The 16754-nt window shown below is 35.9% G+C and overlaps 1 protein-coding gene across 1 annotated transcript in view; it reads left to right on the top strand.

Moving 5' to 3' along the window:
• LOC104150097 (ras and EF-hand domain-containing protein) overlaps nt 1–15585 on the top strand; it is a 42119-nt gene extending 26534 nt beyond the window's left edge. Inside the window, exons 10-17 of the mRNA XM_068925902.1 lie at nt 1122–1356; nt 2589–2726; nt 2831–2978; nt 3980–4061; nt 5338–5452; nt 7487–7606; nt 8594–8670; nt 10708–15585. Coding sequence (XP_068782003.1) covers nt 1122–1356; nt 2589–2726; nt 2831–2978; nt 3980–4061; nt 5338–5452; nt 7487–7606; nt 8594–8670; nt 10708–10816 — 1024 coding nt within the window. The 3' untranslated portion in view covers nt 10817–15585. The remainder of the gene's footprint in view (nt 1–1121; nt 1357–2588; nt 2727–2830; nt 2979–3979; nt 4062–5337; nt 5453–7486; nt 7607–8593; nt 8671–10707) is intronic.
• The last annotated feature ends 1169 nt before the right edge of the window (nt 15586–16754 follow it).

Below are 16754 nucleotides of genomic sequence, written 5' to 3'. Positions count from 1 at the left end.
ATACTGGACTCAGTAACAACTTCATAATCCCATGAATCCCCACAGTGAGCTCTTCTGTAGTGTGCCATTATGTTGGGAGTGCCTGGCCCCACCAGCAGCAAACTAGCTTTACAATGAATCACGCTGGCATTGTCTGTTTGAGCAGTTCAGTGCTTCACATCCATTCCCATAGGACAGAGCCAGACTGGTTTTCTCCTCTCTACCATGACTTTGAGACATTTTCTACCTCACTTTAATTTGTGCCTGTCCATATCTTACTGCAGGAACTGGATAATGATTGTAGCCATAATACACTTTTTTAAGAGATTGATTCTTTTAAGATTCACTCTATTCATCTTTCTTTTCCTCAGCTCCTTTTGCACAAATAAAAGTAAATTCTTTTTTCTGTAAGCCACACTCCCATTGCTGCATCTGTTTAGGTATCCTTATATATTATGACATCCAGAACAAAAAAATAATTTGCTTTGAAGGAAGAGAGAGGGGAAAGAAGGGACTTTCGTTTAGTGCTTTAAGTTTTACATAGCCAACTAAACTGTAACAAAACATGTTTCTGCAGCTTCTGCCTCCACTGTTGCTGAGCTTCTGAACTCCATTGCCTCCTCTTCTGTATTCATAGTTGTTACTTATTGGCCTGTGTAAATTTGTGAGCAAAGGGCTGGATGCATTCATATAAATTAGATACAGCACATCAAGGTCATTTTCCATATCCAACATTAGCAAAACCATCAGCACTGAGCTATCACTTTCTGCCTTTGATATCTTCATAGTACTTTGTTTTCTGACTCTCTTTAAAACAATTATTTTAAGTATGAATAAATAGGCATTCTTGCTAGTCTTGGGAAGTCATCATCAATAAGATGGATTACATAAATGAATCTGAACATGAACAGATATGATAAAAAAGACTTCAAGTGGGAAGACAAAATAGGGCAGTGGCATATGCCTTAAAATATGTAGCTAGCATTTCTATCTATTGACCATTCCAGAATGGTTCAGATTTTGTTGGTAAAAAGAATTGTAAAATAAAATGTTGTTGGTTGGTGTTTTGGGGTTGTTTTTTTTTTGTGGTGTGTTTGTGTGTGTTTTGTTGGTTTTTTTTTTTGTGTGTGTTTTTTTACTAGATCATCTCATTCTTCTTGTGTGGATGAAGATTATGATTCTTTAGCCCTTTGTGACCCTATGCAAAGGATAAACTGTGAGGTTGACAGCTTGCCTGAGAGCTGTTTTGACAGTGGTTTGTCTACCCTGAGAGACTCAAATGAATATGATTCAGAAGTGGAATACAGGCATCAAAGAATTTTTCAAAAGTCACAGTGTATGCAAGAAAGCTTTGGTGGTGATGCTTCTGATACTGATGTAAGTGCTAGACTTGCTGCATTTCTAAGAATAACCTTTGATTGGAGACCAAGTTAGCTTCCTGTTTTTAAAATGAAATGGATCTTTGCCCATAGGCCAGATAAAACTAAGTATTTGGGTTATATGCATTTAAATGAGATTACTGACAGTTTTTCTGTAGAACTTTACTCTTTAAAAAACAAAAACAAAAAACTATTTTGACGGTTTGGTTAGACTTTAATCAGTAATTTGCTTTTCAAAGTACATTTCGTATTTTTAAAGGTTGTTAAACAGCCTGGAGACAGAAGTCCATTTTCTAATTAAAAAGCAAATACTATAGAACTAAAAATAGGTTTCAATTCAAATTCTCTTACTATGCTGTGGCAGTGAATGGAAAGATCACATATATAAGAATAATACTGTTAGTGCATACATTGCTTTACGCAATAAGTCTCAGGGCACTTTAGAAATGGTTATTGTCTCCATTTTATTGACAGAGAAATGGAGATCTTTACTGAGACCCACATAGCAAGAGTAGCAGAATTAACAGTAAAACACAGGTTTTTCAAGAGCAGATCTTTCACTGTGTCCAATCACTTTGCTGTTGAAAATGCCAGAAATAGTGCTGATTAAAGTTATCTGCTGTGTTCTATTTAGTTTGGCTTAAGTAGTAGTACTCTGGAGAGTTATGTCTTGTAGAAAATGTTTTTAATAAGTTTTGAAATAATGTTTTCTAGTATTTGTTTACTGTAATTATTTTTGAAGCTGAAATTTTCCTTATGGAAATTCCTTTGCCCTACCTGGAAACAGTAATGAAAGTGTGTCCCCCAAGTAGCAAACACATTTAAAGACAGAAAATAGGCCATAGTAAATAGCAAATGTGGTTCCACTGGTGTCCAGATCAGAAAAATTCTGATATAGTATCTTTGGAATTTGCTAGTGTTGTCAAGTAGGAAAAAGAAAGACATAGGTGAATACTGAAATACATCATATAATACAGTTGTCTTTTTGTACCTGCTGCAGCAGTTACTGTTAGTGTTAGTTATCAGATCTGGAGGTTACAGGATTTAAGAAAGCTGCATAGACACTTTGTTTTCATGAATAAGAATTGCATAGCTCTGATCATTTATCTCTATTTAATCCAAACTATTAAAACCAGAAGTTTCATTCAGTCTTAGCTCTGCCTTTCCTAAAAAAAAAAAAAAAAAGCATACTTTTCTCACTGGAGCTACCACACTGGCTTGTACTTTGAGGTTCCAGAGATCAGGGATGAAGAAGCATACAGTCCTGACAACAGCAGTATGGTATTAGACTGGAAGCCCTCACGACCAGTAAGTCGAAGCAGCTCAATTTCTTCCACAAGGAAATATATATCTGCTATTCCTCCTCAGGTAACCAGTTATTAAAAAATAAAAAATAATTTTTTTTGATATCCAGAACTATATTGTAAAATTTCTTAAATGAGGTGAATCGGATGGATTCTTTTTGTTTTCAGTCAGATGCAAGAGAATGTACTCCGAAATACCCAAGTTCTGAGAAGGCTTACAAGATAGTTCTTGCTGGAGATGCAGCAGTGGGAAAATCCAGTTTCCTTATGAGACTTTGCAAGAATGAATTTCGAGGCAATACCAGTGCAACTCTGGGTATGGTTGTTTTTCTTCTTAAAATACTAAAGTGAATTCCACTACTATTCTGCAAAAGTGATGAGTGAAAAGAACACACTCTGTGATCCCCAAGGATATCCTGACTATACACATGCAGCCTGTGAGATCTAAATGACTACTAAAGCCTACAAGTGCGTAACTGCTATTTAGAGTGGAGTATAGGGTACTACTTATATTTAGTTTCTCTGTATAAAGCACAAAACCTGTTATTGAACAATCCAAAGCACCAAAAAAGGGAGTTTTAATGTAATGATCTTAGAACCTGTTTACAAAGTCTTTTTTGCATTTTCAATTGCAAATTGAAATTTCAATTTCCTCAGCTCTTTCCTACTTCTTTAGTCTTACATACTATTGTTTGATGTCTTCATTCTATTCTTGATCTCAATTTCTTCAAAATGTTATTGAAGCTTTAGTTAAAATGCTGCTGGAGGGATTTCTAACTGGCTTGTTGTGTATATTATCATAACCATCAGCTAACAAACTTGTCTTATTCCAAAGACTGAATTTTTGTCTTCTAGTCAAATCATAGTTATGTGTATTTGTTCTATTTGCTTTGAGTCAGGATTTTTGTTCCAATTGATTTTTTTTTTCCTCTTTGGCATTTGAAATAGTCTGCTTTATGAAACATTCTCTCTTCTTCCATAAAACTATTTGGTAAAATAAAGCAGAGAGGGATCTTCTTGTTTGCTTGTCATAACATCAAATTTGTATCAATGCTCCTGGGAAAATATGTGGGCAAAATATTCCTTTAAATGTTTTTCTAAAGTCAAATGGAATATTCATTGCCATATTCAGGAGATTATTGCATTTCAGGGTTATAGGAACTATTGAAATCTCACAATTTATTAAAAAGATGTAATTTGAAATAATGATTACGCCCTTTTATATGGAACATTAATTTTCATTTTCTGTGGATTTGTTAATGTTATTGATATTTTTAAATTTAATATTGATTAGACTATACACATTATTCTTTTCAGGTGTGGATTTTCAAATGAAAAGACTAGTTGTTGATGGAGAACCTACAGTGCTACAACTGTGGGACACAGCTGGGCAGGAGAGGTTAGTGATTCTCTGCAACTTATGTAATTTCAGTTGTTTTGTTTCTAAATGACATTTGCCTTTTTTCATCTAGGTGCAAAGAAAAAGGCAATAAATATTACGTGGCCCTATTGTAAATATGTCAATATGGCCATATGCGTCTGTAGATAGATGTGATTTTGCCCTCCTGTGACTGAGACAGGTGGAGTATTTATCTGTTCACTATGGTAGTGTGTGAGATTACCTTTTATTTCTGCGGAGAATACTAGTTGAGATTCAACTCAGCATTAATTAATTACATCTGTATGTCTCCCTCTCTTGCATTACTGTAAAAAGATGGAGTAGTAGTATACTGTTTCCTCCTTTGCTTTCTTTGTCCTTATAGACCTGTATTTCTGAACAGGAATCTTAGAGATTTTCATGACCCCTTCCCTTGAAATTCCTGCTCCTGATTTGCATTGTTTTCAGTGAATGAAATATCTTCTCTCTTCTCCCCAAAGACTCTAGAGAGACATATGGCAGAATTGTACAGATTGCTGAATGTATGTCAAGGATCTTCAAATTATTGTGTAGGATTTCCACAAAATCCTATGGCATCCTTACCTGCAAAGAGCCATTACTTCTTAATAAGCACCAAAGGCTGTCTGTAAAGAGGTTACTCTGACACCTGGGAAGTCAGTTTAATCTGTCCACAGGCTATGATCTGTATTGGGCCATGTGTGTTTACTTTTGTCTAAGCAAGTGGATTATGTGAAGTAGGTAGAGACCCAATTACTCTCCTGCTGCCTGATAAGTTTGTGAAGAATATTTCTTATATAACGTAGATGCCTAGTTGCCATACTTCATTGTTATGTTGATGGAGAAGACAACTCTCTATAACTTGATAAATTAATTCCTGGAGTTAAGTTTATTGACTTCATGTTTTCTTCAAATGTAGCAGTGTAACCCATTCAGTTTATGAACTTGTGTGAGCCTAAAAGCCTTGCCATGTAATCAAAACCCAGTGCAAAGCAGGTATCTGTAATAGATAAACTGTAGATCGTTTTAATATAAAAAAGTTTTGATTGCTGATTAGGATAGAATCCTATGGATTTTAATGGAGCGTTTGTAGATCTGCTTAAGTAATTTTCAAAAACATTTCTAAGAATTGTATGTTTTCTCACAGCTGAACATGGAGAGGACAAATCTATTTAGTAGAGTAATCAAGTAATGCTCTGTGTTGTTAATGACATTAAATTAGAATTCTCTTTTGTAAATGTGGCTTTACACAAGTCATCTTTTTTTTTTCTCCTAAAAGATTTCGAAGTATTGCTAAATCATACTTTAGAAGAGCAGATGGTGTCTTACTGTTGTATGATGTAACATGTGAAAAAAGTTTTCTTAATGTACGAGAATGGGTGGATATGATTGAGGTAAGAACCTTAAATTATATACAACTTGCAAGCTGTTGTCCTGGTCTGACCCAGAGGGGCAGGCACCCCAACCAAAAGGCATGGTGGAAATGGCAGATAACAGGACCATGAACTAATCAGATTCAAGGTGGCAGTATAGGTGTTTGTGTGTCAATGAATGGATTTACAATACTGATAAACTGTCATTAAAAGGTTATTTTGTTAACAATTAACAGTACAGGAACAGTTATAACTAGAAACCTTGAAACACTGATATCCAAATATATGTACAATATTTACAGCAGGGGTGGATACATAAACAATATAAGGATACACATACAGAGGGGATAACAAATCAGTTCAAAGGAAAAGTTGAGGTAAAATATATATATAGGAGTATATGTACTACTATTAATAGTAACAACAACAATAAGGGCACCCAAGAGGCTGCACAGGGCAAACACACCTCTCCCCAGTAACTCTGACTGTGCTGTGAATCCTGCCACACCGACAAGTGTGCCTCCTCCCTCAGGCCACACCTCTGGTTGTGCCGTCCCCCTAGTATTTATTTGACCCGTTTCGGCTCTTATGTGTCGGCTGGCTCTGATGTTGCAGCTCCTCCAGTGGCTCCTTCGGTGGCTCCCGGTCAGGTGTCCTGGATCAGGATGGTGAGTGGCAGCCCCAGCCTCTCATCTGCCCTCCTGTGGCTTCTGGTGAAGGTCTTGAAAAAGGCCACTTAGCACCTTCAAACCTTTAACAAGGCTGCTGAGCTGCAGTGATTCCACTCTCTTCCTAGCTCCACCTCACTCCACTGTCATTATCACCACCCACCATGTGCGCTGCAGCCCTTTTGTAGGCATCCAAATGGTGGCTGCAGGCAGACCTATTGGCATGTGGCATGTGCTGGTTGGTCTGTTGCTGATCCCTCATTTTAATGCGGACCTGTTTGAGGACTTGGATGTAAGGTCCTCCAAAATAGCAGAGCACCCGGGGTAGCCCCTTGGCCAATCAGGTTGGAGATACTGGCCCGGGGTCATGTAAAGGCCAGCCTGACTGACGGCCACAGTTACTGGACCTTTCTCTGGGCTATGGGGCTAAGCGGCTATAGCTGTATTTCACTGTGTTGTTACCTTATTATTTAAAGTGAGGAAGTGAGTATTTCCACTGAGAAGCTCATTATTTGGTTCAGAATTCCAGAGTCCTTTTTAGAGAGACTAGCTTGATTTATAAAGCTTGAATTACTGTATAGTGAATTAGCCAAACTGCAATGTCTAATAGAAGTACAAGTTAAATGGAATTCCTCAGGGTATTAAACTGTATCCTGACATATTCAGTCTGTGTTAAAACTGATGCATTGTGATGTTTTGTATAAGAGTATCATGTAATCACACTGTTTCTGACTGCTTCCTTTTGAAATGAACATGAGTGCTAGATCATTTCAGACAATCTCCCTGTGGATGGCTTCACTATTCCTTGTACGCTCTGCATGTTAAACCAGTATGTTAAATTCTATAAATTAGCTATAGTTCAAGTGAAATTACTGTTATTACAACTTGTTTGTTTGTCTGAATACAAGTTCACATTTAAAGAAAAAGGTTTTCTTCCTGTATCAGATGCATTTAATAGGAGGGAAAGTGATCAGCAAGAACTTAATTTCCCCTTTTGAAAGCTTTTTTTTTTTTTTTTTTTTTTTTTTTACATAATGGTAGCAGAATTAGTCTCTTTTCCTGTAGTAATTTAGTCTTATAGCATTTACATATAGTGACTGTTTCCATCAGATTAATTTGACACATGAAATTCCTTGTTGGCTAACAGAGCTTATGGGAATACATGCACATCTTTGCAAGCTCATGTTTAAGCTGGCTGCTTAAATTATGGACTTCCTCATGAAAAGCTCTCATTGTGATTTAAAAAAAAATCTTTTTTTGATAGTGTGCAAAACTTTTTTGTGAGAAGGAAATCAGTATGATTACTTGCTCAAGTTACATGATGATGCTAGTGATCTTTTTGTATTCTGAGTGTTCTTGCAATAAGGAAATAAAATATCCTTTACAGGATGCAACTCATGAGAATATTCCAATTATGATGGTGGGAAACAAAGCAGATCTCCGCCAAGTGGCTACAGAACAAGGACGAAAATGTGTGCCTATAAACTATGGAGAAAAGCTGGCCATGGTAAGGTCCATGTCTACTTGTTCAGTATAAAATGCTCTAAAGAACTTTAAACTGAAAACTATGCGAAATACTAGTAAACAAAAGTCATTTTCTGGTCATTAATTTAAAATCTAGTCGTCAGTGGATACTTTTCATGAAAGTTACTCTGTTCATGGCATGTTCTGGCCGAAATCTCATCCCAGCATCCACTGACCTGAACTTCATTATTGGCTGGCATATTCTTCACAGTCCTCATGGTCCAAAAAGTGCATGGACTGGGAGACTGACCTTTTATGCCTCTAGAGAAAAATTGCCAAAGCAAGTATGAGGGGATGAGGCTCTCCACCTAACTTGTGCCTGTCCAGTTTGAGTGAAATATTTTCATCTTCAAGACACTGTCTTGTATTCCTGCCATGTCTGCAGGAAAAAGGGTTGAGGAGAAGTAACCCTCTGCTATAAATAAAAGTATGGACAAATGTTTCCATATTTTTATTAGGTGGTAAGGGAAGGATGCATGTGTCCTGTATTTTGCAGGACAAGTGGACCATAGAGTTGATGAGTGCTTGCACAATCGAATGATTGTACTAGGGCAGGTACAATGTCTGTTACTTACGGAATAATATTCCTGGTTAAGCTAGAATACTAGTTGCTATGGGTAAAGAGTAGCTAACAGCATGGCTTCAGTAACCTGTCCTAGCAACTCTTTTCCTATTTTGCAGTCTTGTGAGCAAGAAGATTTAGGCTGGACATTGAGGCTATGATTTGTTTTTAACTCAGCTTGTTAATTAAAATATACTGAATATAAAAAACATACAATTAAAATTAATTAATTTTTTCCAATATTAAAGTGACTATATTAGAGAATGAAGAGGACCAGAATGAATCCTGTTCATTTAAATGTGTGTGTAATAATTCTTTGGAGTTACTGAGGAAACCATTTGTAATTGAAAATACCTAGATAAAACCATTTAAGATACATTTGCTTAACATTTTATTTTCTACTCACAGACTTACAATGCGCTATTCTGTGAAACAAGTGCTAAAAACGGATCCAATATTGTAGAAGCAGTTCTTCATCTTGCTCGGTAAGTAGCCATGTTTCTATTTTTAAACAAACACATCTGAGTATATTTTATAAAATGCACATTATATACATATATACACACACAGACACGTGCACACACACACATGTATATTTAAAATTGTACCAACATCTAATTCAACAAATGAAATTTAAAAAGGATGCCATGTTAAATCTTTATAGATCAATGCAAAACAGGATTTTTTTTCTCAGTTTAATCAGATAACACATTTTTGCTTGCAGATGTTACTCTATCTTAATTATTAATATTAAAATTGGAGCTTAGTTATGGAACTCACACTTTTAAAACCTGTTTGGTGAATGAATGTTATTTTTTTAATGAGATACATGGATTTACTTTCTTAATTCTTTCATATATATATAAATTTTTAATACATCTGATTTTACATATAATTAAATTTTCACATGCATTCATATACGTTTTGATTTGTCTACCAGATCGTTATACATAAGTTTTATTACAGATGGTTTTAATCCCATGTATTTTCTTTGTTGTCACTTTCTCTAAATTATTTAAAAGATAGAAATTCTGATTGTATCCATCCAGCAACTTCGTATTTCCATGATAAAGTATGAGCCAAACTTTATGCTTTTACTACATTTCTAAACCCTTCTTTATTACCATTTTATTTTGAGGAGTTGGCAGTATGTAATAAATCCTCAGTTTCTGAATTTTAAATTTGAAACATGGAGCCTAAGGCTAGAATTACATACTGTATTTGTTTAATTTTTGCAGCAGCCTGATGAAATTAACCTTTTGACACTTGGTCAGTATTTGGTTATTCCATATTAAAATACTTTTAATTAAAATGGCTTGAATCAAAAGTACTGGTTTTCTGGACAGGATCATTGTTTCTTCAATCAGGACTTTGAAAAGTACCTGTGTTGCCAGGAAAACAAGTACGTCAGAGATGCAGCAAGAACGTAGCCATTCATTTATCTCCTGGTGTCAATGCAAAGTAAACAGTTGATTTGTTGAATGACTGGTTTCCAGGAACCTGGCTGTGAATGCAGCAGTGGATTGTGAAGTTGAGAACATGCATAGTACAGTTATGTAACAATCACAGTTGGAAAATGACCCATAATGTTTAAAAATGATAAATTTGTTTAATTGTTTCAAGGATGAAACTTTTACCAGTTGGAGCCTTTCTGTTTTTCAGAATCTTAAAAATAAAATTTTAACCATTCTCTTCACTAACTTCAGCAATCCTCAAGTGCTGTAGACATTACCCAGAGACTTTAGTCTGGAATGGTTGACTGCGATTCCTTTACTCAAGACTTAGTAACTCTTATTCTTTGATGGAAACATTTCTGAATTTTGAAATAGAAATTTCTACATGAACATTTCATTAGAGCAGATAGATTTACTTCTAGACTGACCTATTACCCCTTTTTAGGGTTCTTTTCTGCCACCATTACTATGTTGAATAATATGGTATTTTGAGAGGAACACCATGAATTTATTCTACTGATGTAAGGATGACTTAAATTGCACTATAAGCAGGAAATTTTAGAGCTGGCTTTTGACATTCTAGGAGGCCCATAATAGGAATACAGAATCAATAATCACATGTACATATACAACTTTTAAGTCTACATTTGTAACAGAACATCCAACAATATGCTCTAAGGATAAATGTGTACTTGAAATTGCATATTACTTAGTTTTATACTTTCAGCTATGAACATGTTTAGTTTCTGTGGTGATACGACAGTTACCAAATTAAATAAAAAAATAGCAAAAGGAAATTATATTATCACATATCAGAAATGATTATATTTCTGTCACTAAGAGTGATTTGTATACAAATACCGATGCTATTCCCAAAGTAGAAACTTAAGACATGTTTGATTCCATATACTGAAAATTGTATTGCTGTTTTACAGAAAGTTTATGAATTTAACTTAGAAAGCAATAATGACAGTGAGTAGTATCAGACATGCTGAGAGAAACAGAATAGTGAACATGAATAGAAATAAATTTATTGAGCTCTGTCCCTGTTTTTTTATTTATTTACAGTGAAGTGAGAAAACAAAGTGATAATGAAGATGATACGAGGTCAGTAACCAGCCTGGCTGGGACACCTGTCAAAAAATTGGCACTCATGAAGAACTGTTGCAGTGTTTGAATGATGATTCTTTTTCTGAACTAAATAACATACTTGTATATTTTTACTATTTTTTTAAAAAGGATAAATGAAGGATTTCAATAATGTATTCTTTTTACTGTGGACTTATACATTTGTGGATTTAGAAGCTGCACATCATGGAAAAAATCCAGCTTCTACTTTCTGTTCATTCATATTTATGCACTTGCTTTGTACTTTAGGTCCTGGTATCACCTTTCTTAAGTAATGTAAGTCAATGAAATGAGCTCAGAATCAATGCTACAATAGTCAGTGCATACAATATTGTAATATATTTTACCCCCTTTTCCTGCTTGTTTCTTCATGGCATCAATATTTCTTACATACAGAATATGCTATGATAATGTAACATATCACTCATAGGCAAAGAAAAAAAATCCAGCCTTAATTAATTTATCTCTTTTTGCTCTTGTCTGCTTACCTATTTTTTGAAGGCCTTACGTTATACACGTTTTCCACCAAAACTCCAAACCATTAAAAGGTTTCCTAGTTTCAAGTAAACCCTAAATTCGGGGCACTAAGTGGAATGGGACTCCCTTGGGAGTACACAGTGGCAGATGTATAGGGTTCTGTCATAATTACACAAAAGTTGGTGAGTTAGAATTTTATTTAATTTGGGGGCTTGGGGTTTGATTCAGAACTGAGAAGTAGACTTTTGATCTGATCCTACACAGATCAAAAATGAAAGGAATATTTGCATGGACCATTGCAGTTCCAAATTCCAGAGAGACTATAGTATCTGTGGTATGTAGGATTACTGAGATGAATTAATGACCCAATACCTGCCTATCTGTTTAGACTTGGTTATTACTAGTATTATAGAGAGATACAGATTGTCCTTTCTCCCTATATTTTTCAAATGTTTTCCATTCAGACACTAACTGAGGGGTTGTCATAGTACTGAGGAGTGTGTTTTAACTGATATTCTTTATACATTTTTTTTGAAGTTTTAAACCCGCAGGTAAAAGAATTGCTGCACATGCACAAGTATCTGTATCAGCTGTTCATTAAAAGAAATCCCTGGAATGGACAGGAACCACTTAATGAGAACAATGTTGGCTGATTTTAAGAAAACTCTGAGAAACTCACTAGTGAGTGGTAGGTCTAGGTGCCATCATCTCTAAAATCTAAGTTGTTATTGCTTATAGAAGTTCCCAGCAGTCCTATATTTTAGTACAATTTTGTATGTATTTCTACAATCAGCAAACACGGTCCAATTCTTCTCAGCTGTCACTAATTTTAATAGGAATGAGAAAGGAGCCCTTCCAGACCCAGCTATTTCAATTTTTTCTGTGTATATTAAGAAAACGTCTCCAAGGTGAAACATGGTTCATTAAATCAGCCTTGGATAAAGTTTTATGGACTGATAGCAGCAACTAGCAGCTGTTACAGTATTTTGTCAGCACTATATTTGAACACTGTATAGCTTGTGCTTTGTTATTAGTTTTATAAAATGTGGAGTTCTCAGGAATAAGATGGTTCATCACATTTAAAAAAAATACTGTCTGAGCAGTAAAGAATATCAGTGTCAGAGCAGCTATTCCTTAAGCAACTAACGGAAAGCATATTCTAACAAGACAGAAAAATGTAATGCCAGATGAAATAAGACATTTTATTTCACTTCCAGCCCTATAAGAGAAAATATATTATCTTCGAAGTATTGAGGCAATCTTCATACACAGACCTACCTTATTCCACATGGGAGATTTCAGGGTTGTAGCATTCTCCAACACAGCACTGCAGAAGCCTCACTGTAGTCTTGAGACTTTTCTGGAATAGGTAGCAGAGACCGAAAGAGATGCAGGTGTACCAAGATTATAGTGGGGGGGCACATATATTGTTTTCTGAGGAGAAAACTATGCTTAACTGAGCACATTGAAGGCCTCTTCTGTATTCTTGTGTGAAGGAAAAAAAGGGGGGGGGTTAGAATACTTATGGGTTATATTTCCAGATGTTTTCTCCTACACCAATAGGGAAGAGAGAGGGAGACAATCCAACTCTTGGTTTCTGAAGTGTAAGCTCACAACCTGTAGGCTTTAAAGAGTGTTTTCCATAATTATAAGCTGTTCCTTTCATTTCAAAGTATTGCTCTTTCAGTGTTATTAGCTTCTGTTAACTTCCAGGGCTTAGACTGGAGCTCAGTGTTCTACTGTGCAGCAGCCGAACCACAGTATCTGACAAAGTCTGTGGTCTTGGCCTGCAGTAAATGAGGTGAAATGTGTTTGCATAGACCTTGTTGACATACCTGCATGACCAATACATTTTTAGCTGGGTACATAGAATCACATAAAGTTGTTCGGAAGGATTTCTGGAAGTGGTTTTGTCCAACTTCCCACTCAAAGCTGGACTGTTGCCAGCTCTAGATCAGGTTAGCAATGGCTTTCCTAGAGAAGTTGTGAAAACCCCCGAAGACAGTGATCCCACCACCTCTTTGGGCAACCTGTTCCCATGCTTGCACTCCCCTTCTGGTGAAACGCTTTTCCCCATGCCCAGCCTGAGTTTCCCACGTCACAATTTTAGCCATTTCCCCATTACGCTGTCTGTTGCTACCAAGAGGAGTTTGGCTGCGTTCTTTGCAACTCCCCTTTGAATAGCTGTAGGCTATTGGATCACCCATAGCCTTCTCTTCACCACTATAAAATTTGTGAGGTGTCGCTTTCAAATGTGGGTTCCAGATCCATACAGTTAGCAGTGTGTGTGCATGTGCAGTAATTGCTTTCTAAGGTTCTTATCCTACAGAGTGTGCCATGTGAATGTCCATGGCTGTAGAGAGCCTAGTTGAAGGAAGTAATTTCAGGGACCTACCTTCACACCTATTTTTCTTTCTGCAGGATTAGGCCATGGATATTTTGGCTTCTCATTTATTTTAATGACCAAAATCTCTCTTGTGTTATTTGGCCAAACTTTATAAATGGAATCTCTTTTTTAAGCTATGTAATTTTTATGTATGTCAGATAAAGTTACTTTAACTTGAAACAGTATTTTTTTTTAAAATAAGATTCAGGGTTGAAAACTGTTCATAAAGTTTTACCTTGGAATAGTTTAATGGTCAACATTACTAGAAAAAGCACTATCAAATTGAAATGCAGCTACAGCTCAGTTGGGGCTGACTTTAGAAATACTGCAATGATCGGCTGCATCAAGTCTGAACGTTCCCTTAATACTAGATAGAATTCATAGTAAAGTAAGAGAACTTGGAATTAAATTGTTTACTTAAATTTAGAAATGGAAGCATCTATTTATACATGGAAATGATGAATTATATAAGGCTTTTGTTTGTTTTGCTTTAAAAAGTTACCTTGCCTTCTATCTGAAATGTAAAACAGCAAACATCAGATTTATGCTCTGACATGGTTGCACTACTGTACTTTTTTTTGGTTTTGTTTTCATTTAGTACTTAAGAACTGTTCTCTTAATTGCACAAAGTTATGTTAGCTAATGGATGTGTTCCCTTAATACACATATTTATTCTAAAAGGAAAAGCCTTTCATGTTTTTCCTGACAATCTGTACATAAGATTATTTTTATTCAGTTGACATGGAAGTATTACTTTGTCCTGTATTGGTTTTGACCCTTTTAATTGTGGCATAGTATGCATTTTTGAGGTAATGATTTCTGTGAGACACTCCAAAAACATTCTGATCACATGAGCGTTCTTATAACCACCTCATGCCTGTTCAACGTACGTTAGTGGCTTAATAAGATGTGCTGTAGCTTCTCTTACTTAATTGTTCTTAGAAGTACAGTTATGACCTAATATAGTTTAAATGTTTTTTTCAGTATAACTATCTTTGTATTGACTATAAAATTATGTTAGCATAAATAATTATGTTAGCAAAAATAAACCACAACTTTACATCTGTATAGCCTATTAAAATATATTCTAAGCAAAATATCTATGGGCCACTCCTTGCAGGAGCACTGGGAGGATGTGCACCCAAGCAGATCCCCAATTAAGCTAAAAGGTTCTGTGGCAGTGCAGGCAGTCTGTTCATACACAGGTCCTGGTACAGAGGTTTTCTTTTTTTCCCCCTAACCTACTGCTGTGCAACAAGACTAGGTAACTTTTCATTACAGAAAGTGAAAGATACCTAATCCAGCAGAAACCAAAGGGAAATATTTATTCATATAGTCAAGGCACTTAATTATCTTGGGGGAAAAAAACTATTTCCAAGATGTTTTTGACCGTATCTGGTAATTGAAGAGTTAATTCAATATCTCAACTGCAGTTTAAATGCCTTTACCGTTAGCCTTGCCATGTTTGTTACAGTGTGTAATGCTATCTCTCTGACCCTGTCCAGGCTACTCATAGATAGCAGTAACTTTTAACAGCACCAGAGATAAGAGTATTTCTCTCCCACTGTATTACTGATCAGGCCTAATTCTTTCTTATTGGTATCCTTAGGACTGGTAGCATCATGACTCAAGGCCATTGTGTGAGAAAACACTCGTTATGGTTAAAGAAAATTCAACGCAGCCATGCAGAATGTAGGTTCGAATGTGTTACATAGTTTGTAAAAATAAGTCCTTTTTCTACAGTTTCAGCCCTTTGAGTTATAGCTATAGATAGCTGGGCATAAATGAAATTAGTCATTAGGTGGCTGAGTAACAAATAAACCCCAGGTGTGCAGGTTTCCTAGTGAATATAAAGCAAAGTATTTAAAATAAAGCATATTTTCATACTTGTATGGGGAACAAATTCAGTGAATGTTGGTTGTCTGTGCCAACTTCTGTTAAAGACTATATTATATAAATAAGCAGGCTCTAAAGTGAAAAAACTCTTGAAATTTAATTTATACTGTTTACAAGTAGAACTGTGGTGTTCATGCAGTTTGTTCCTCCTCAAAGCTACAGATCACTGCATTCTCTGTAATTTTGTATGTATATATGTTTAAAAAGAACTACACATTCTCTGTATTGCAAATTGCTGTACAATAAAATATGCTTTAATAGCCATTTAGTGCAGTGTATTTCCTTTATGTCACTGGTCAATGGCAGCAGTCCAGCTGAGCATCTGTGACCTGCCAATCTAATGTGGTTAAGGTTCACCAGTTTCTGTGCCAACAGCATACAAGAGCAATACAGCTACCAATATCTCTGGCTGCCTCTGACTCCTTGGTCTCAATGAACAATCATCCATTTACATCTGGGTTGACAGGAGATGTCCCTCACTGGGAGTCCTCAGCAAGGCTTGAAAATTATGTCATTGTATCTTTACAGAGATGCTTTAATCACTCCATCTCCATATCACTGGAATGTGATATTGGTAAGGTAAGAAAGAAAACAAAGAGATAACCAAGAAAAGTAAGCCTATTGCAAATACGCTTTACATTCTTGATATAGGGATCTATGAAAATGCTTAGGGGTCCATACATCAAAAAAGATATCCAAAACCCCACACTGAAAGCCACTTTAGGTAAAATGAGCAACTTAAACGTGGATCCAATAGGAACTTAAAAGAATATTATCTTCTTCTAGGTATTATATTTCCTATAAATATATTCTTAATAAGTACAATACTCAATAATAAATACACTCCATTTTAATTAAAAAAAAAAAAAAGGCTGTCCCCACTTACCTTATCAGAGATATTGTAGATTTTTAAGTTAGTCCTCAGTTTTACTGGTAGAACTGCTCTAGTATATATTTCTAGGCTTAAGAACAGCTGCTGCTTTGCTGAGTGCTACTGAGATCTGTCACATAATCACAGAACGGTTGAGGCTGGAAGGGCCCTCTGGAGATCATCTAGTCCAACCTCCCTGCTCAAGCAGGGTCCTCTAGAGCATATTTCCCAGGATCGTGTCCAGGCGGGTTTTGAATATCTCCAGGGAAGGAGACTCCACTACCTCTCTGGGCAACCTGTGCCAGTGCTCTGTCACCCTCACAGGAAAGAAGTTTCTCCTCAGGTTTAGATGGACCT

This window comes from Struthio camelus, chromosome W (assembly GCF_040807025.1).
Source record: "Struthio camelus isolate bStrCam1 chromosome W, bStrCam1.hap1, whole genome shotgun sequence".
Taxonomy (NCBI): domain Eukaryota; kingdom Metazoa; phylum Chordata; class Aves; order Struthioniformes; family Struthionidae; genus Struthio; species Struthio camelus.
This window is presented reverse-complemented; position numbering and strand designations above follow the sequence as displayed.